The sequence below is a fragment of the Argiope bruennichi genome, chromosome X1 (assembly GCF_947563725.1).
Source record: "Argiope bruennichi chromosome X1, qqArgBrue1.1, whole genome shotgun sequence".
Classification (NCBI taxonomy): Eukaryota; Metazoa; Arthropoda; class Arachnida; order Araneae; family Araneidae; genus Argiope; species Argiope bruennichi.
Window position 1 is genome coordinate 135,815,615 of NC_079162.1, and position 23,161 is coordinate 135,838,775.

General features: G+C 28.8%; 1 protein-coding gene across 9 annotated transcripts in view; it reads left to right on the top strand.

The window, feature by feature from the left end:
• The window catches only part of LOC129959082 (striatin-3-like), a 173,061-nt gene that overhangs the window by 97,576 nt on the left and 52,324 nt on the right, over positions 1–23,161 (top strand). For 7 of the 9 annotated variants that reach the window (XM_056071885.1, XM_056071883.1, XM_056071886.1 and 4 more), the window contains 5 exons: positions 1,201–1,245; positions 2,331–2,390; positions 9,472–9,516; positions 10,602–10,661; positions 17,746–17,790. In XM_056071885.1, the coding sequence (XP_055927860.1) occupies positions 1,201–1,245; positions 2,331–2,390; positions 9,472–9,516; positions 10,602–10,661; positions 17,746–17,790 (255 nt within the window). The remainder of the gene's footprint in view (positions 1–1,200; positions 1,246–2,330; positions 2,391–9,471; positions 9,517–10,601; positions 10,662–17,745; positions 17,791–23,161) is intronic. The other 2 variants (XM_056071887.1, XM_056071888.1) reach the window with 2 other exon arrangements.

Here is a 23,161-nt window from a genome sequence, read left to right on the forward strand (position 1 = left end):
AATTACAGACAACTGCACTTGAATTTCATGTTTACTTGGGTTTTCAGTCTCCAAAAGAACTTGTAAATTTGAAACTGCTCTAGTAAAGGCAGCTCTAACAGCCTTCTTATACTTTGTTAATATCCCAAGTTCCGTAATGCGAAAGTAAATAAACGTCAATCTTTCTTACTCAAAACAACGTCCGGTCGCAGACGCCAAAAAATATTACATAATGCTTAATAAATACTTCATAATACCATCATCCCGTAAACTAAATCGTTGTTTTAAGCTAGATTAAAATAAATCAAAATAACCGCAATATAATTTTGTGATTTCAACCTTTTACTAACGATACTTTTTTCATTTTTGGATTAAAAAAAACAGCATCATTTTTTAATTCAAACAATGTTGCCATACAGTAAAAAATAATACAGTGTTGCCATTCAAAGAATAAACTATGAATAATAAAAATAAATAACAATTATAATTAATTATGACAATTTCAATTGAATTAAAGAGAGGAACAGTGAGAGAAATGGTTGGAAGAAATCAGTGAGTATATCTCGAAAGGCGACACCAAAGGAAAATTTTGAATTTTCCTCTTAAATGATTGTACGCATGCTAAAGTGCTTATTTACTTGAGAATATGTATTTGTGTTACTATATAAGATAGAATTACTTGTACAATAATTGTCGTGAACTCTGATATATTTTTCTGCTGCTTTATTTACGTAAGAGGTTTGCAGGATCTCGGATTATACAAGAATTGCACAAATATAGCATGCCATTTAGTTTTTTCCATACTCTATGTTATTGGTGTACAGATTGAATTAGATTATTGTTAAGACACATGCATTGAGATTTGATTATGGATTGTGCAAGATATAATAAATATTTAATAATTTCTTTTAGTGAAATAATTTTATCTCTGCATTGAGTTATCATAATATTTTTAAATTGCAACATAATCTTTGTGAAGATTCATAACTAATTTATTTTTCATTTGTTAAAACATGCATACACATAGTGTGAGGAGAGTTTTAACATAAGCTATACTTTTCTATATTGTTGAATAGATTCTAAATTTAATTTGTTAAAGACTTTAGGTGCACTTAGTATCAATAACACAGTTACATCTGTGTACTTTCAAATTTAGCCAATTTCATCCTTAAAAATATTTATTTGCCAGTAAAGTATCTAAAGATTAATTAATATCTTTAGGTAAGAAAATCATTGAAGACGATACTGGGGAACCTCTTGGAGAAGGTACTGCAATTTCCTTAGATGATACTTTGTTATAATTATATGCTGGTAATTCAAACACCATCTGCATTATATATTTATATCATAAAAAAATGGCTATGCGCTCTTTGTTTTACATTTTTGTTTTATTTCAGTTTGTTTTAAAGTGTGTCAACATAATATACCTTCTGTAGTATGTTGTTTTCAAGCTGTTCATTTTGTCTATTCTAAATCTGTTTTTATCTTCTATATTTGAACATTTTATTTGATTGTAACTATAAAATCTAACAAGTTTCAGAATATGAAATGAAAATGAGGTTTATGATTTTGATATTTGTTTCTATTTAATGCATGTAATTCATCTTAAAAGTAATTGTTTTAAAGTTGTCTCTCTTTATAGTGTATGATTCGTTACCTTACAGAACTTATGATAGCTTCTAAAGCTATTAGTTCATTAAATGCAGGCCAATGATTAATTGGAAAGCTTGTCATATTTATTGCAACTAACGATTAAAGGGCAAAAATTTCATGTTAGTCTCTTGGCTATATTTACTGATGACATTCGGTTAAGATATAAAGTTTGCCAATGGCATACAATTATGTCAAAAAAACTCACCAGTGGAGCACAAGTACCCTTTTAAATTCTAAAACATTTTATAAATTTAATTTGAATCATTTGTTATGATTTGTTTGTTATGATCTTTGTTATGATTTTTTGTTTCATATCATTTGTTATGATCATTTTATTCAATAACACATAAATTATGTAACATATGAAAAATCCTTTTCAGTAGCTTTGAATCATGAGATTTCCAAAATCAGTTGTTTAAAAAAGGGAGAGCTGCAATCTAATGTGAAAAATACAGGCATTTAGAATATTTTTTTAATTGTGTAATTTCCCTTTTGTATTCTTGTATACTTCAAAGAAAAAAAATCCAGATTAAAAGTATTGATTAAAAATTCCTACTCATGAATCTAGAATTTTAATTTGTGAAAAGTTCAAAGAATTTAGGTTGTGATTTATTTGCAATTTTTCACATTTACTTTAAATATTTTAATAAGATATACTTTTCTTACTTTTTACGATAATTTAATTCCAATTTTGTCAGTTACAGAAAACAGTGATCTGATAATGAATTCCGATGAAGATCCAGGAGAGGAAGACCCTGGTAATTGAAATTTTCTGTTTTCTGTATATTTCAATAGCTGTTTTAAGCTTAAAATCCTGAAATTGATCTGTGAAATATGTTGTATATTTTTAGATGAATACCAAATATCTTGTTAGAAGTAAATCCTAGATATATATTGTCACATAGAAATAAGATAATGGTTTTATAAATATTTTTTATTTTAAATAATTAAGTTAAGGAAAGTAAAAGTTAAAAAAACCATAGAAGCTGAGTAGTGGTAATAATCAATAAATATGAACTTTTTAATATGCTAAGGAATATTTGAACAACAAGATTTTCCTACCACAAAGTGAGATTCTTTTAGAGTGTATTTATTTATTTACTTCTTACCGATGACAATATTGTTGCATTTTGTTTAACTTCAAATTTTCATCTTCTCATTCATGCATAAAGAATTAGTAATTCAGAACTGGATTTTTAAATTTCTTATTACTTTATAAACCCATTAAATTTACTATAACTAGTTTCTTTGAAAATAAAAGACATATGAAGAAATATTAGGCCATGCAGTTTATGGCATTTTTTTTTAATGGCAGGAAAAAATGTGTTATCTTTAAATGCATCTTTTAACAGATTTATTTTTACTTTATTGATCATTTGACTACAAAAGACTTCATTCAGAAACTTACTTTCATTCATCAGAGAAGAGAAAGATATCACAAACATACATCAGCTTCAATAAATTACTAGATAAAATCGCATATAGTTATTCTTTAAAAAAAATCTTCTTTCATAAAAATGTGGACATATATGTAGACAGCGGGAATGTTCTAGAAATCTTTAACTAACTCATATTACAAAACATCTTTGATTAATCTTTGCAAAAAGCGAAGAATAACTAAAACAATTTTATATTGTGTTAAATCCTGTGTCCCATTTAGGGATTGCAATATCGGACCAAAAGTTCAATACCGGTATTCGGTATTTTTTTTAGATATTAATACCGGGATACCGCTTTTATTAGAAATTTTAAAAAAAGAAAGACGACACAGGCGTTTCTTTGTTTTATTTGCCAGTTTTATTACAGAGTGTAAATATCAGTAAAAATAATTTGTAACCTAAATTATAACAATATATAAAGAATCACAAAAAAGTAAAGGAACATTTTCTTTATTTAAATCACAAAAAAGTGTTAATATAATTAATAAGTCTGTGGAAACGCAATTTTGTGCAAAAATTACCAGCTATCGAAAACGCTCTTTCGGCATCTACGCTAGTTGGTGGTACTGTTAGCAATGAGCGATATACTTTTTCCAAGAATTGTCCAAGATTCGAAGAATTTTCCAAGATTTAAATTGGTTAGTCTCCTTTTTTTTCTTTTTTTTTTTTAATCATTATAATTATGTAAATACAGTAACACATTTTCTATTTCGGTATGCCTTTCTTCTGTGCGAGTTTTCAATGTAATATATAATTCTTCAGCTTGTGATGTGTGCTGTTCTTTCAGTGACTGCAACATGAAATTTATTGTTGAATTAGCTGTTAATAAATTAGAATCTCTCCGACATAATGCCTCAACAGCCAGTTTTATTGGAAGTAGAGCTGATACAGTTCTGGATATTAAGTCGAATTCACTATCTGAAAAATAAAGTTGTAGGTTTAAGTCGATTGTTGCATTTCGGATTTCTCAGTTTCAAAAATCGTTCCATCATTAGGAGTAAACTGTTTCAACGTGTTTTAGAATCTAATATTAACATATATTCTGTTTTATTTTCAGTTAGTATATATTTTTGTAGTATGGCATTTTTTTGTAGAGGAACGTTTAAATTTCTTAACAATTTTTCGAACTTCATAATTTATAGGAAGCAATTTCTGATGAGTTAATATTTCAACCTCATTAGCAATATCGTCTTCACAGTTACATTGTCATTATCTTCATTGTCAATATCACTCTCACTCTCTTCAAAGTCGGAGTCCGAAGTTTCTATATCCACAGTATTTGGATTCTTCTGTTATTTATTTTTCTGGTATAATACATCTATTACTCCTAATTGAATTCCATGAGCATAGCACAATTGCTGATTTGCACCAATCAATTTTCCAACTTTTTTCATAACTGTTGCTCCATTAGTTGTTATGGATACAATATCTTCTTTCAGGGATAATAATCCATGTTTCACTATTTTAGACTTAAGCACTTCCACACATTTTTCTGCTGGCATACTTCCCGAGACATGTGCAAGTCCTGTATTCCATTTTTTTTTTTTTCTGAATGAATATTTATATTTAAATAGCCTCTATTTCTTACACTTCTCCATTCATCAAATGTAAGACTAAGTTTTTCACCGTTTACTTTTAATTGTAATAGCTCGTGTTTCAAAGAATTGCGAACACAATTACTGAATTTTATAACAGTTCTTCTTATAGTGTTTATTGATGTTGGTAGATTTTTAAAATCTCTGGCGGATAGTGATTTTCTTAATTCAGTAGAAGTGCGAAACACTCGAAATAGCAAACCATCTAATGCTGTCATTTTACTTATAGTTTCATTCAAATTATCTTTTCTTTTTTCAAAATAATCTAAAATCTCTGATGGCTTCGCCTTAGAAACTGCGCTTAAATTTGTATCTTCATCACAATTAGATTGTTTCCTCTTTAACAAATTTGTATCATGTTTCGTTTTTAAATGTGTATGGAGTCCGCTGGTACTTCCTCCGTTCACTTTAATAACTCTTGAACATTTTTTACATTGTGCCATCATATTCTTTTCATCATATAAATAATGAAACCAAACCGAAGTATTATCAACTGATTTTTTATGTTCTTTAAAGTTATTCATTAGTATGGGTTATTATTTATGAATATATATATAATAAATCTGAAAAAATATTTTGATCCCTAAAGTATGATATGCAAATACAATGTGAATGACAAACTCACCAATTTAAAAAATATCGAAATATTACGCCCTTTCTTCACAACTACAACCTTGTTTTCACAGACACGAATATCAGACTACGAATCCTGAGCGTGTGCAGTATTGCTCGGAACTGTAATAGGATAGTTTTGACCCTCCTTCTTGGATGATTCACATACTATTCATCTACATTTCGACGATTCCATCTCATTAAAAGGAGTGAGACGCGGAACGATAAGCGCATATCCGATATTCACCTTTGACCTTGGATTTCCCTATTGGATACTTTTTAGATCAAATTTTTTTTTTTTTTTTTTTTTTTTTTTTTCCCCTCACATGTATGTAAGTGTTATCACGTGAACATGTAGTGGAGACAATTTCAAGGATTTCTAGTAAATACCTAAAAACCGGTATTTAAACTTGTGAATACCGGTAGTACAAAATTGTAAAAATGGTTCAAAATACCGGTATTCAGTATCCCGGTACACCGGTATTACAATCCCTAGATGCATTTTTGTTAAAGGCAATGATTTAGCTAATTGCACTAGAAGTACGGCGTTTTTTCAAATATTCTCACTTGTTCTGTTTGAAACAAAATTTATCTTCATAGCTTTATGTTCATTTATTATGCGATAGGCAGATCCTCAACAAACTTCATGCAGGTAAAAATAGATTACAAACTTCATTAATTTTTACTTAAATTAATTTCATTAATTTTACATTGACTCCAAATTGTTTTTGTCTATTTTACTGGGAAAAACCTTTTGCTTGGTGAGCAATGTTCAGTTGGTACTATCTGCTGCCTTTTGTTCCCATCCATATTTTTTTGTTTAGTATCCTATTATTTTTATGTTTGAGAATGTGTTTGGTTTAAAGTTTTGTTACTGGGCAATTATGGAAAGTGTACCAAATGTCCTCGACACAGTTCAAAATCAGATATAAAATCAATAATTTAATTAATATATGAGAATGCAGTTTGCACTGAAGTTTTTTTGCAGTATAAAGTTGTTTCTCTTCTGATAAAATTGTTTGGCTCCTAATTTTGCTCATTGTTACATAATACTTAATAAATACTTGACAATACCATCATCCTATAAACTTGCGATTTCAACCTTTTACTAAAGACACTTTTTTTATTTTTTCATTAAATAAACACAACATTTTTTTTTTTTTAATTTAAACAATATTGCCATACAGTAAAAAATAATACAATGTTGACATTCAAAGAATAAACTATGAATAGTAAAAATAAATAATAATAATTATAATTAATTATGACAACTTCAGTACTTAACATTAACCACCTTGAGTTGCTAACAACTCAACATGCTTTACAATCTTAATTTGATATACTTTTTGTAAAAAATTTAGTTTGCCGAATAAAGCTATTAATGTTGCAATTATTCATGAAAACTAAAGTTAGTAAAATGTCTATAAGTTCAGTCTTTTTAGGTATTTTCACAATTCGACTACTCCGTATTACAGTCAGTTCTGAAGCAGGATCAACTGATTTATTCTCAAAAGAATTATCTTCTTTATTTTCGAGTTTTCCAATTGAACAGGAGTAGCCTGTTAATTCACTAGGTGGTACTTCCAAAGGAAATATTCGTTGAATGGATCTTAGTAACATTTAATGGGTTGTTTTGACTTTCACAACCCATTTGTTATTATCTTTTCCTTACTTTTTCAATATATATGATCGCTGTGATCCAATGTCCAATACGGTGAGCACTTCTAATTCTTTACATTCCGAAATTAATTTAATTCTCAAAATTGGTAAAACAACATTTGGTAAACAATCCTCCATGTTAGTCATAGCAACATTTGAATTTTCATTAGAAGAATTTTCTGCTACATTTTTTTGCCCATTTGGAGGCTCTGAACTTATATTTAATTTATTGCATATTAAAACGTGATGTTTACTACCATATATGATACAGTGTAAATTTATTCTACATGATTTAATATGATGCCCCAGTTTTGAACATGCATAACAGCAACCTTTTTCTTTAAATATTTTTTTTTCTATCAGATATATTCATTTTTTGAGCAGAATAACAAGCTGAAATTAAAAGTTTACCATTGCAAAATACACATTTTCTTAAATTTACTGCTGAAGTACTTAAGCTGACGCAGTAGTAATTCTATCGTTAGAATATTTTCTCATTGGTTTAGCTGTAAAATTATTAACTTTTGAATCATCATTTTTTAATAAACCAAATCCTGATACTGCAAGATTAATTCGTTCTTCATTTTCAACCTCACATTTAAGAAAATTTATCATACTATTTAACCGAGCTTTTGAATCATCAACTGAAGTAAAAGTTGAATTTCAAAGCCAAGCTTTTAAAAATTCTTCATTGAAGCATGATTCAACTAATGGAAATAATATATAGGAACACTTATCTGTAGTGATTCTTAACGTTTCAAGTGTCCGTAAATGAGCTTCTAGCTTGTCATATAAATAAGAAAAATATTTTTAGTCTGATTTGTTGAGATAATTAATTGTAGTAACTCTCTGACATATACCTCAACAAAAATATCTTCACAACCGAATCTTCATTTTAAACATTCTACTGCTTTCAAATAATTTTCTTTTAATGGCGGAAAGTTTTCTATTACTTCTCTTGCTCTAGAACCTTTAACAGTAGCTTGTATTAAATATTCATATTTATCCTCATTAGATATCTGATAATTGTCATGTATTTTCTGAAATTGGTTCCAAAATGGAAACCAATCTTTAATACCGTCGCCAAATTTTCGGAATTCTAATTTTGGTAATTTAAACTTTCTTGTATATTTATTTTCCGAACATGAATCATTATTTTCATTTTCTAATGAAGACGAATTCAAAATTGACATACTTTTTACTTGAATATCAATAAATTTCACATCATAATTTCCGGCAACTTATAATTCAGCATCCAAATCTGCTGAGTCACCATCTAATTAAAGCACCATTATCTGTTCATTCAGATTCTTTAACTCGGAATTCTTCTCCTCAGTTACAGACAACTGCACTTGAATTTCATGTTTACTTGGGTTTTCAGTCTCCAAAAGAACTTGTAAATTTGAAACTGCTCTAGTAAAGGCAGCTCTAACAGCCTTCTTATACTTTGTTAATATCCCAAGTTCCGTAATGCGAAAGTAAATAAACGTCAATCTTTCTTACTCAAAACAACGTCCGGTCGCAGACGCCAAAAAATATTACATAATGCTTAATAAATACTTCATAATACCATCATCCCGTAAACTAAATCGTTGTTTTAAGCTAGATTAAAATAAATCAAAATAACCGCAATATAATTTTGTGATTTCAACCTTTTACTAACGATACTTTTTTCATTTTTGGATTAAAAAAAACAGCATCATTTTTTAATTCAAACAATGTTGCCATACAGTAAAAAATAATACAGTGTTGCCATTCAAAGAATAAACTATGAATAATAAAAATAAATAACAATTATAATTAATTATGACAATTTCAATTGAATTAAAGAGAGGAACAGTGAGAGAAATGGTTGGAAGAAATCAGTGAGTATATCTCGAAAGGCGACACCAAAGGAAAATTTTGAATTTTCCTCTTAAATGATTGTACGCATGCTAAAGTGCTTATTTACTTGAGAATATGTATTTGTGTTACTATATAAGATAGAATTACTTGTACAATAATTGTCGTGAACTCTGATATATTTTTCTGCTGCTTTATTTACGTAAGAGGTTTGCAGGATCTCGGATTATACAAGAATTGCACAAATATAGCATGCCATTTAGTTTTTTCCATACTCTATGTTATTGGTGTACAGATTGAATTAGATTATTGTTAAGACACATGCATTGAGATTTGATTATGGATTGTGCAAGATATAATAAATATTTAATAATTTCTTTTAGTGAAATAATTTTATCTCTGCATTGAGTTATCATAATATTTTTAAATTGCAACATAATCTTTGTGAAGATTCATAACTAATTTATTTTTCATTTGTTAAAACATGCATACACATAGTGTGAGGAGAGTTTTAACATAAGCTATACTTTTCTATATTGTTGAATAGATTCTAAATTTAATTTGTTAAAGACTTTAGGTGCACTTAGTATCAATAACACAGTTACATCTGTGTACTTTCAAATTTAGCCAATTTCATCCTTAAAAATATTTATTTGCCAGTAAAGTATCTAAAGATTAATTAATATCTTTAGGTAAGAAAATCATTGAAGACGATACTGGGGAACCTCTTGGAGAAGGTACTGCAATTTCCTTAGATGATACTTTGTTATAATTATATGCTGGTAATTCAAACACCATCTGCATTATATATTTATATCATAAAAAAATGGCTATGCGCTCTTTGTTTTACATTTTTGTTTTATTTCAGTTTGTTTTAAAGTGTGTCAACATAATATACCTTCTGTAGTATGTTGTTTTCAAGCTGTTCATTTTGTCTATTCTAAATCTGTTTTTATCTTCTATATTTGAACATTTTATTTGATTGTAACTATAAAATCTAACAAGTTTCAGAATATGAAATGAAAATGAGGTTTATGATTTTGATATTTGTTTCTATTTAATGCATGTAATTCATCTTAAAAGTAATTGTTTTAAAGTTGTCTCTCTTTATAGTGTATGATTCGTTACCTTACAGAACTTATGATAGCTTCTAAAGCTATTAGTTCATTAAATGCAGGCCAATGATTAATTGGAAAGCTTGTCATATTTATTGCAACTAACGATTAAAGGGCAAAAATTTCATGTTAGTCTCTTGGCTATATTTACTGATGACATTCGGTTAAGATATAAAGTTTGCCAATGGCATACAATTATGTCAAAAAAACTCACCAGTGGAGCACAAGTACCCTTTTAAATTCTAAAACATTTTATAAATTTAATTTGAATCATTTGTTATGATTTGTTTGTTATGATCTTTGTTATGATTTTTTGTTTCATATCATTTGTTATGATCATTTTATTCAATAACACATAAATTATGTAACATATGAAAAATCCTTTTCAGTAGCTTTGAATCATGAGATTTCCAAAATCAGTTGTTTAAAAAAGGGAGAGCTGCAATCTAATGTGAAAAATACAGGCATTTAGAATATTTTTTTAATTGTGTAATTTCCCTTTTGTATTCTTGTATACTTCAAAGAAAAAAAATCCAGATTAAAAGTATTGATTAAAAATTCCTACTCATGAATCTAGAATTTTAATTTGTGAAAAGTTCAAAGAATTTAGGTTGTGATTTATTTGCAATTTTTCACATTTACTTTAAATATTTTAATAAGATATACTTTTCTTACTTTTTACGATAATTTAATTCCAATTTTGTCAGTTACAGAAAACAGTGATCTGATAATGAATTCCGATGAAGATCCAGGAGAGGAAGACCCTGGTAATTGAAATTTTCTGTTTTCTGTATATTTCAATAGCTGTTTTAAGCTTAAAATCCTGAAATTGATCTGTGAAATATGTTGTATATTTTTAGATGAATACCAAATATCTTGTTAGAAGTAAATCCTAGATATATATTGTCACATAGAAATAAGATAATGGTTTTATAAATATTTTTTATTTTAAATAATTAAGTTAAGGAAAGTAAAAGTTAAAAAAACCATAGAAGCTGAGTAGTGGTAATAATCAATAAATATGAACTTTTTAATATGCTAAGGAATATTTGAACAACAAGATTTTCCTACCACAAAGTGAGATTCTTTTAGAGTGTATTTATTTATTTACTTCTTACCGATGACAATATTGTTGCATTTTGTTTAACTTCAAATTTTCATCTTCTCATTCATGCATAAAGAATTAGTAATTCAGAACTGGATTTTTAAATTTCTTATTACTTTATAAACCCATTAAATTTACTATAACTAGTTTCTTTGAAAATAAAAGACATATGAAGAAATATTAGGCCATGCAGTTTATGGCATTTTTTTTTAATGGCAGGAAAAAATATGTTATCTTTAAATGCATCTTTTAACAGATTTATTTTTACTTTATTGATCATTTGACTACAAAAGACTTCATTCAGAAACTTACTTTCATTCATCAGAGAAGAGAAAGATATCACAAACATACATCAGCTTCAATAAATTACTAGATAAAATCGCATATAGTTATTCTTTAAAAAAAATCTTCTTTCATAAAAATGTGGACATATATGTAGACAGCGGGAATGTTCTAGAAATCTTTAACTAACTCATATTACAAAACATCTTTGATTAATCTTTGCAAAAAGCGAAGAATAACTAAAACAATTTTATATTGTGTTAAATCCTGTGTCCCATTTAGGGATTGCAATATCGGACCAAAAGTTCAATACCGGTATTCGGTATTTTTTTTAGATATTAATACCGGGATACCGCTTTTATTAGAAATTTTAAAAAAAGAAAGACGACACAGGCGTTTCTTTGTTTTATTTGCCAGTTTTATTACAGAGTGTAAATATCAGTAAAAATAATTTGTAACCTAAATTATAACAATATATAAAGAATCACAAAAAAGTAAAGGAACATTTTCTTTATTTAAATCACAAAAAAGTGTTAATATAATTAATAAGTCTGTGGAAACGCAATTTTGTGCAAAAATTACCAGCTATCGAAAACGCTCTTTCGGCATCTACGCTAGTTGGTGGTACTGTTAGCAATGAGCGATATACTTTTTCCAAGAATTGTCCAAGATTCGAAGAATTTTCCAAGATTTAAATTGGTTAGTCTCCTTTTTTTTCTTTTTTTTTTTTAATCATTATAATTATGTAAATACAGTAACACATTTTCTATTTCGGTATGCCTTTCTTCTGTGCGAGTTTTCAATGTAATATATAATTCTTCAGCTTGTGATGTGTGCTGTTCTTTCAGTGACTGCAACATGAAATTTATTGTTGAATTAGCTGTTAATAAATTAGAATCTCTCCGACATAATGCCTCAACAGCCAGTTTTATTGGAAGTAGAGCTGATACAGTTCTGGATATTAAGTCGAATTCACTATCTGAAAAATAAAGTTGTAGGTTTAAGTCGATTGTTGCATTTCGGATTTCTCAGTTTCAAAAATCGTTCCATCATTAGGAGTAAACTGTTTCAACGTGTTTTAGAATCTAATATTAACATATATTCTGTTTTATTTTCAGTTAGTATATATTTTTGTAGTATGGCATTTTTTTGTAGAGGAACGTTTAAATTTCTTAACAATTTTTCGAACTTCATAATTTATAGGAAGCAATTTCTGATGAGTTAATATTTCAACCTCATTAGCAATATCGTCTTCACAGTTACATTGTCATTATCTTCATTGTCAATATCACTCTCACTCTCTTCAAAGTCGGAGTCCGAAGTTTCTATATCCACAGTATTTGGATTCTTCTGTTATTTATTTTTCTGGTATAATACATCTATTACTCCTAATTGAATTCCATGAGCATAGCACAATTGCTGATTTGCACCAATCAATTTTCCAACTTTTTTCATAACTGTTGCTCCATTAGTTGTTATGGATACAATATCTTCTTTCAGGGATAATAATCCATGTTTCACTATTTTAGACTTAAGCACTTCCACACATTTTTCTGCTGGCATACTTCCCGAGACATGTGCAAGTCCTGTATTCCATTTTTTTTTTTTTTCTGAATGAATATTTATATTTAAATAGCCTCTATTTCTTACACTTCTCCATTCATCAAATGTAAGACTAAGTTTTTCACCGTTTACTTTTAATTGTAATAGCTCGTGTTTCAAAGAATTGCGAACACAATTACTGAATTTTATAACAGTTCTTCTTATAGTGTTTATTGATGTTGGTAGATTTTTAAAATCTCTGGCGGATAGTGATTTTCTTAATTCAGTAGAAGTGCGAAACACTCGAAATAGCAAACCATCTAATGCTGTCATTTTACTTATAGTTTCATTCAAATTATCTTTTCTTTTTTCAAAATAATCTAAAATCTCTGATGGCTTCGCCTTAGAAACTGCGCTTAAATTTGTATCTTCATCACAATTAGATTGTTTCCTCTTTAACAAATTTGTATCATGTTTCGTTTTTAAATGTGTATGGAGTCCGCTGGTACTTCCTCCGTTCACTTTAATAACTCTTGAACATTTTTTACATTGTGCCATCATATTCTTTTCATCATATAAATAATGAAACCAAACCGAAGTATTATCAACTGATTTTTTATGTTCTTTAAAGTTATTCATTAGTATGGGTTATTATTTATGAATATATATATAATAAATCTGAAAAAATATTTTGATCCCTAAAGTATGATATGCAAATACAATGTGAATGACAAACTCACCAATTTAAAAAATATCGAAATATTACGCCCTTTCTTCACAACTACAACCTTGTTTTCACAGACACGAATATCAGACTACGAATCCTGAGCGTGTGCAGTATTGCTCGGAACTGTAATAGGATAGTTTTGACCCTCCTTCTTGGATGATTCACATACTATTCATCTACATTTCGACGATTCCATCTCATTAAAAGGAGTGAGACGCGGAACGATAAGCGCATATCCGATATTCACCTTTGACCTTGGATTTCCCTATTGGATACTTTTTAGATCAAATTTTTTTTTTTTTTTTTTTTTTTTTTTTTTTCCCCTCACATGTATGTAAGTGTTATCACGTGAACATGTAGTGGAGACAATTTCAAGGATTTCTAGTAAATACCTAAAAACCGGTATTTAAACTTGTGAATACCGGTAGTACAAAATTGTAAAAATGGTTCAAAATACCGGTATTCAGTATCCCGGTACACCGGTATTACAATCCCTAGATGCATTTTTGTTAAAGGCAATGATTTAGCTAATTGCACTAGAAGTACGGCGTTTTTTCAAATATTCTCACTTGTTCTGTTTGAAACAAAATTTATCTTCATAGCTTTATGTTCATTTATTATGCGATAGGCAGATCCTCAACAAACTTCATGCAGGTAAAAATAGATTACAAACTTCATTAATTTTTACTTAAATTAATTTCATTAATTTTACATTGACTCCAAATTGTTTTTGTCTATTTTACTGGGAAAAACCTTTTGCTTGGTGAGCAATGTTCAGTTGGTACTATCTGCTGCCTTTTGTTCCCATCCATATTTTTTTGTTTAGTATCCTATTATTTTTATGTTTGAGAATGTGTTTGGTTTAAAGTTTTGTTACTGGGCAATTATGGAAAGTGTACCAAATGTCCTCGACACAGTTCAAAATCAGATATAAAATCAATAATTTAATTAATATATGAGAATGCAGTTTGCACTGAAGTTTTTTTGCAGTATAAAGTTGTTTCTCTTCTGATAAAATTGTTTGGCTCCTAATTTTGCTCATTGTTACATAATACTTAATAAATACTTGACAATACCATCATCCTATAAACTTGCGATTTCAACCTTTTACTAAAGACACTTTTTTTATTTTTTCATTAAATAAACACAACATTTTTTTTTTTTTAATTTAAACAATATTGCCATACAGTAAAAAATAATACAATGTTGACATTCAAAGAATAAACTATGAATAGTAAAAATAAATAATAATAATTATAATTAATTATGACAACTTCAGTACTTAACATTAACCACCTTGAGTTGCTAACAACTCAACATGCTTTACAATCTTAATTTGATATACTTTTTGTAAAAAATTTAGTTTGCCGAATAAAGCTATTAATGTTGCAATTATTCATGAAAACTAAAGTTAGTAAAATGTCTATAAGTTCAGTCTTTTTAGGTATTTTCACAATTCGACTACTCCGTATTACAGTCAGTTCTGAAGCAGGATCAACTGATTTATTCTCAAAAGAATTATCTTCTTTATTTTCGAGTTTTCCAATTGAACAGGAGTAGCCTGTTAATTCACTAGGTGGTACTTCCAAAGGAAATATTCGTTGAATGGATCTTAGTAACATTTAATGGGTTGTTTTGACTTTCACAACCCATTTGTTATTATCTTTTCCTTACTTTTTCAATATATATGATCGCTGTGATCCAATGTCCAATACGGTGAGCACTTCTAATTCTTTACATTCCGAAATTAATTTAATTCTCAAAATTGGTAAAACAACATTTGGTAAACAATCCTCCATGTTAGTCATAGCAACATTTGAATTTTCATTAGAAGAATTTTCTGCTACATTTTTTTGCCCATTTGGAGGCTCTGAACTTATATTTAATTTATTGCATATTAAAACGTGATGTTTACTACCATATATGATACAGTGTAAATTTATTCTACATGATTTAATATGATGCCCCAGTTTTGAACATGCATAACAGCAACCTTTTTCTTTAAATATTTTTTTTTCTATCAGATATATTCATTTTTTGAGCAGAATAACAAGCTGAAATTAAAAGTTTACCATTGCAAAATACACATTTTCTTAAATTTACTGCTGAAGTACTTAAGCTGACGCAGTAGTAATTCTATCGTTAGAATATTTTCTCATTGGTTTAGCTGTAAAATTATTAACTTTTGAATCATCATTTTTTAATAAACCAAATCCTGATACTGCAAGATTAATTCGTTCTTCATTTTCAACCTCACATTTAAGAAAATTTATCATACTATTTAACCGAGCTTTTGAATCATCAACTGAAGTAAAAGTTGAATTTCAAAGCCAAGCTTTTAAAAATTCTTCATTGAAGCATGATTCAACTAATGGAAATAATATATAGGAACACTTATCTGTAGTGATTCTTAACGTTTCAAGTGTCCGTAAATGAGCTTCTAGCTTGTCATATAAATAAGAAAAATATTTTTAGTCTGATTTGTTGAGATAATTAATTGTAGTAACTCTCTGACATATACCTCAACAAAAATATCTTCACAACCGAATCTTCATTTTAAACATTCTACTGCTTTCAAATAATTTTCTTTTAATGGCGGAAAGTTTTCTATTACTTCTCTTGCTCTAGAACCTTTAACAGTAGCTTGTATTAAATATTCATATTTATCCTCATTAGATATCTGATAATTGTCATGTATTTTCTGAAATTGGTTCCAAAATGGAAACCAATCTTTAATACCGTCGCCAAATTTTCGGAATTCTAATTTTGGTAATTTAAACTTTCTTGTATATTTATTTTCCGAACATGAATCATTATTTTCATTTTCTAATGAAGACGAATTCAAAATTGACATACTTTTTACTTGAATATCAATAAATTTCACATCATAATTTCCGGCAACTTATAATTCAGCATCCAAATCTGCTGAGTCACCATCTAATTAAAGCACCATTATCTGTTCATTCAGATTCTTTAACTCGGAATTCTTCTCCTCAATTACAGACAACTGCACTTGAATTTCATGTTTACTTGGGTTTTCAGTCTCCAAAAGAACTTGTAAATTTGAAACTGCTCTAGTAAAGGCAGCTCTAACAGCCTTCTTATACTTTGTTAATATCCCAAGTTCTGTAATGCGAAAGTAAATAAACGTCAATCTTTCTTACTCAAAACAACGTCCGGTCGCAGACGCCAAAAAATATTACATAATGCTTAATAAATACTTCATAATACCATCATCCCGTAAACTAAATCGTTGTTTTAAGCTAGATTAAAATAAATCAAAATAACCGCAATATAATTTTGTGATTTCAACCTTTTACTAACGATACTTTTTTCATTTTTGGATTAAAAAAAACAGCATCATTTTTTAATTCAAACAATGTTGCCATACAGTAAAAAATAATACAGTGTTGCCATTCAAAGAATAAACTATGAATAATAAAAATAAATAACAATTATAATTAATTATGACAATTTCAATTGAATTAAAGAGAGGAACAGTGAGAGAAATGGTTGGAAGAAATCAGTGAGTATATCTCGAAAGGCGACACCAAAGGAAAATTTTGAATTTTCCTCTTAAATGATTGTACGCATGCTAAAGTGCTTATTTACTTGAGAATATGTATTTGTGTTACTATATAAGATAGAATTACTTGTACAATAATTGTCGTGAACTCTGATATATTTTTCTGCTGCTTTATTTACGTAAGAGGTTTGCAGGATCTCGGATTATACAAGAATTGCACAAATATAGCATGCCATTTAGTTTTTTCCATACTCTATGTTATTGGTGTACAGATTGAATTAGATTATTGTTAAGACACATGCATTGAGATTTGATTATGGATTGTGCAAGATATAATAAATATTTAATAATTTCTTTTAGTGAAATAATTTTATCTCTGCATTGAGTTATCATAATATTTTTAAATTGCAACATAATCTTTGTGAAGATTCATAACTAATTTATTTTTCATTTGTTAAAACATGCATACACATAGTGTGAGGAGAGTTTTAACATAAGCTATACTTTTCTATATTGTTGAATAGATTCTAAATTTAATTTGTTAAAGACTTTAGGTGCACTTAGTATCAATAACACAGTTACATCTGTGTACTTTCAAATTTAGCCAATTTCATCCTTAAAAATATTTATTTGCCAGTAAAGTATCTAAAGATTAATTAATATCTTTAGGTAAGAAAATCATTGAAGACGATACTGGGGAACCTCTTGGAGAAGGTACTGCAATTTCCTTAGATGATACTTTGTTATAATTATATGCTGGTAATTCAAACACCATCTGCATTATATATTTATATCATAAAAAATGGCTATGCGCTTTTTGTTTTACATTTTTGTTTTATTTCAGTTTGTTTTAAAGTGTGTCAACATAATATACCTTCTGTAGTATGTTGTTTTCAAGCTGTTCATTTTGTCTATTCTAAATCTGTTTTTATCTTCTATATTTGAACATTTTATTTGATTGTAACTATAAAATCTAACAAGTTTCAGAATATGAAATGAAAATGAGGTTTATGATTTTGATATTTGTTTCTATTTAATGCATGTAATTCATCTTAAAAGTAATTGTTTTAAAGTTGTCTCTCTTTATAGTGTATGATTCGTTACCTTACAGAACTTATGATAGCTTCTAAAGCTATTAGTTCATTAAATGCAGGCCAATGATTAATTGGAAAGCTTGTCATATTTATTGCAACTAACGATTAAAGGGCAAAAATTTCATGTTAGTCTCTTGGCTATATTTACTGATGACATTCGGTTAAGATATAAAGTTTGCCAATGGCATACAATTATGTCAAAAAAACTCACCAGTGGAGCACAAGTACCCTTTTAAATTCTAAAACATTTTATAAATTTAATTTGAATCATTTGTTATGATTTGTTTGTTATGATCTTTGTTATGATTTTTTGTTTCATATCATTTGTTATGATCATTTTATTCAATAACACATAAATTATGTAACATATGAAAGATCCTTTTCCGTAGCTTTGAATCATGAGATTTCCAAAATCAGTTTTTTAAAAAAGGGAGAGCTGCAATCTAATGTGAAAAATGCAGGCATTTAGAATATTTTTTTAATTGTGTAATTTCGCTTTTGTATTCTTGTATACTTCAAAGAAAAAAAATCCAGATTAAAAGTATTGATTAAAAATTCCTACTCATGAATCTAGAATTTTAATTTGTGAAAAGTTCAAAGAATTTAGGTTGTGATTTATTTGCAATTTTTCACATTTACTTTAAATATTTTAATAAGATATACTTTTCTTACTTTTTACGATAATTTAATTCCAATTTTTTAGGTAATTAATATATATTCCGGAGCCTTACTTCAGAATGACGTATATAGTTTGCTTCCCTAAAAATTCAGTTTTTGACTTTTGCTTGTTCGCTCATTTGTATCCAGATAGCTGACTTTTAATCATTTCTAATATATTTATATTTTTATCTATTTTAGTTAAAGTTAACAGATTTACAATTACATTATCTTGCTGGAAAGTAATATATTTTTTTAGACATGAGAAATAATCTATTTCACCAGTATCAATGAGAAATTTCATTTCAAATATTCTTGAAACTACAATCAACATTTTTTTTTTCTTTTGGCAATCTTTGTTTATATTCAAATGTAGTTTTAACACCTTCCTATTGTCTTCTAATTACTAAACATACTTTTCTATGGAAAATTGAACATCAATAGCCATAAAGTTCGGCACATGAACATTTTATCCATTGCTGCAGTCTTCTGACAACTGGCAGAAAGTCCACATTTGTAATAAATTTTTTCTCTTCTTCCAGCCAGAATTGCTGCCCATTTATCATAAATAATTTTTGACAAGTTGGTCACGCCGCCGGGAAAACGTGGAAAACACGAGGAATCTAAAAATCGTCTTTAAAAAGAAACCGAGAAAATGCAGGGGAATTTGAGAATTTTCATAAAAACATGGAAATACTGGAATTTTTAAGTTTCTTAGTTATTTTTCCCATATAAAAAATGCTGATATCTAAAGATTTCAAGAATATAAGATCGTAGTCATAGCCTCCCAAAACGAAACAATACCATTCGCGATTGTGTGATGCGAAAACTTGCCCCTTTTTTTTCCCTGTGTAAATCATTTCAGTTTCGTTTTGCGAGATATATGTTCTTTTCCTGAATTGCAGCTAATCAGCAAGCGCGGGACTTCTGTAACTGTGTGAATGAATAGAATACACTTCCATGGCGGGATTAACAACATTCAATCTGCGGAAGCAGTGCAGTGGTGTTTAGTCTGCCCTATTTGATTTTAATGAATTGTTTATTATTCGAGAAACTGTGAGCTTATTCAAAGCAGATTAGAGAATTTTGTTTATATAATGAGCTGCTTAAAATCCATATTTAATATTAATTGGACGGTTTTAAAAAATCAATCTCGATTTTGTTGAAGAGTTTGAGAAGTTCCGCAAAATCAATTGTTTGCATTTTGCTCATGTTGTAAGAAAATACGCCTAAGTAATATGAGAAAACAGACACTTTATTTGTCATGTCAAAAGAGGAAAACATACAAGACTGTGTGCCAGTTCAAAAGAGTCATCATTGATGTTGGACTTGCAAGGAAAGGGCACGAGGTTAAAAATTCATTTCGGGGTGAGATTTAGTATAATGGTAGTATACATTTAAAAAGCTCACCGACGAAAATATTAAAGCGCAAGCCGGTCAATTTCGAATAAATGGCCCTCAAACTTACTGCATAGCGTATATACTAATAGTGATCGCCATTGCCGAGGCACGAATAATGTAGTGCTTAAGACACTGGCGTAGCTAACAAAGACCCGAGTACGTCCTGGGCTTGCAGTTTTCGGTTTTTTAAATTTTTTTTGTTCTAATTTATTTCAATTTATTTAATAATTGGCACCTCGGCAATGGCAACTCATTATTAGTATGTAAGCTATGCAGAAAGTTTGAGGGCATTTTTTCGAAATTGGTTGGATTATTGCGCTTTACTAATTTGGGAGTGAACATTCTAAATATGTACTACCTTTATACTAAATCTCATCCTGAACTGAATTTTCAACCTCGTGCCCTCCCCTTGTTAGTATCTAAAAAGAATGCAGGAAAAGATGACACGTCAGATCCCAAAACGTCAAATTTAATGTCCGATACAATGAACAGAATCCGAAGGATTAAAAAAATAAGACATGCTGTACAAAAATCATAGCTTTCAGTAGTAGAATTTTAGTAATTCAAATTTTTAGAAATAAATTTATTTAATAATAGTCTAATTCATTTTCTAAGCATTACTGCAGGGCAATGCTGCGACATGATGAATATTAGCAAAATCGAAACCTGGAAAAGAAACCTAAGGCATAGTTCACGAACACTAACTGTAGAATTGATTTCAAAATTCATATGAAAATTCATGACTTCTAGATGCATCATTGGGGGTCACTTGTCTCTTGCCTATCTCCATTTCCCAAGAAAATCAAAAACACTACACTACACTACACTTTACATTTTCTTGGTACGAAACTACCAAATTCTCACACAGTCATGTATCAGTTCAGAAATTCATTGTTCCTCATTAATACTTATAAATTAATTGTTCCATATTAATGTTCATGACTAAGAATAAGTTCTTAATGGTTTACCACATTTTTCATTTGAGGGATTCAAAATGAATTTCGTCATTTGCATCTGAATGCTGTTTTTTTTTTTTTTTTTTTTTTTTTTATTATTATTATTTTTTTTTTTACCCAACTCTGAGGGGATTAAGAGTTATCTCAATTGTATCAGAAAATAGTGTTGTGCTTTGTCTTATCAGGTTAGAAAGTTTTAAAATAATGATAGTTAATTTTACAGCATAAACACTTTACTGAAATGGAGGTAAGACATAAACAACATAAATTTCAATGCATCAAGACCTATGTCTGTATTTCTATAGATTTACATGACTATTGTTAATTTGGAAACATCTGTGGTTCAATAGCTCCACCTACCATTTTTTTAAAACTCTCAATGAACAATTGCGGATCAAAAGCTTTAAAATTACAATCAAGAATTGCATAATATTGCTAAAGACAATTTTTTTTTAGCGAGCATTGAATGATACATTATAGATAATATTAAAATATAAATTTTCTAATCCTGCTACAATTATTAAAAATTGAAAAATAAAATTATTAAGATACTTATAAGGGTCTAATTGCAAAATATGCCATATAGAAACTAAAATACAGAAATGATTAGCTACATGATATATAAAGCATACCTTTAGAATAAATATCATCCTATTGGCAATGTTAAAAGTTTGCTGAAAGGATATTTGAATTCATCATTCATATTTTTACGTCTACAGTATGCGCTTTCCCATCAGCACCTAAATAAAGTTTAATCACTCTACCTGAGCAGCACTTTAAAGGTGGTAAATTATTACTTTTTACAAAACCATGTCACCATTGTTTAAATTTGGTTTGTCTCTGCCACTTTGCATGCCTTTGCTACTGAAAAAGATAGTTTGATGATCATTATTTTGAAAAATTTGTGAATCGGTTTCTAATGTGCATTAGGTATTATTTTATCATCGAGTATATAAAGCTCAAAAATTACTGTTAATTTTGCCCCAATAGGGAAGTAAACAGGTGTCAAAAGACCAAAATCATTGGGGTCATTGGAGATAGCCACAATAAGTCTGAAATTCAAGTGTGATTCAAATTGTATTATTAAGTTTAGAAATTCTTTAGAAGTGAGCAGTTGAGCTTCATTTCTTTATTTCAAGTTATTTTACACTTGTTTAATACCATTCTCCCAAAGACTCCCTAAAATGAGGGTAGAGGAAACATAGAATTTCCATATGATGCTTTCTTGTGCCATATGATTTGGGAAATCTTCAGAAGTTAGAACTCATGCCATAAATCTTATTAGTTCATGATTTGCACCATAAGATTAGTTCTGCAATCAGAAAACATTTCCTGTAATTGCCCTGATGAGCAAAAAATCTTGAGGATGAAAAAGCTTCTGAAGAGAGATTGATTGGTCTCTCTCCTCTCCCCTTGTGGGATTTTCACAAGGAATGATGTCCTGCATAATCAAGGCCTACTTTTGAAAAAAAATTCTGCTGAGCACAGCTCGAGCTGCTTGAAGATTGGCCATTATTTGAGATGTAGTTAGTATTTCTGCAATTCTTGAAGATTTTCTGCACTTGCTAATAACTTTGCATACTACATCTCTACAGTTAATTATCCAATATTTTTGATGAATAGCAGAAGTAATAGTAAGTGATATACCTCATGAAGGTGAGTTTCATGAAAATGTTTAATTATTATTTATATTGCATGGTGGCTTTAATTTTCAAGGGTTTTTCTTTTTTCCCTAGCCTATCCCCAACATGCAGAATATTTTCGTTGTACAAGAAAGGGATGGAAAGAAACTGTGTTACTACAGGCGCTATTTTTTCCTGTTTGTAATACGAGATTTCTTTAAATTCACCTTTCTGAACTAAGTGCACAATAGCAGTGATAGTATTATCAAGTTCAGGAACAGTTAAAATTCCTTCAACTTTTAATGCTGAAGAATTGGCATTGAGCACAAATGTCAAACACCATGCCACTACAAAT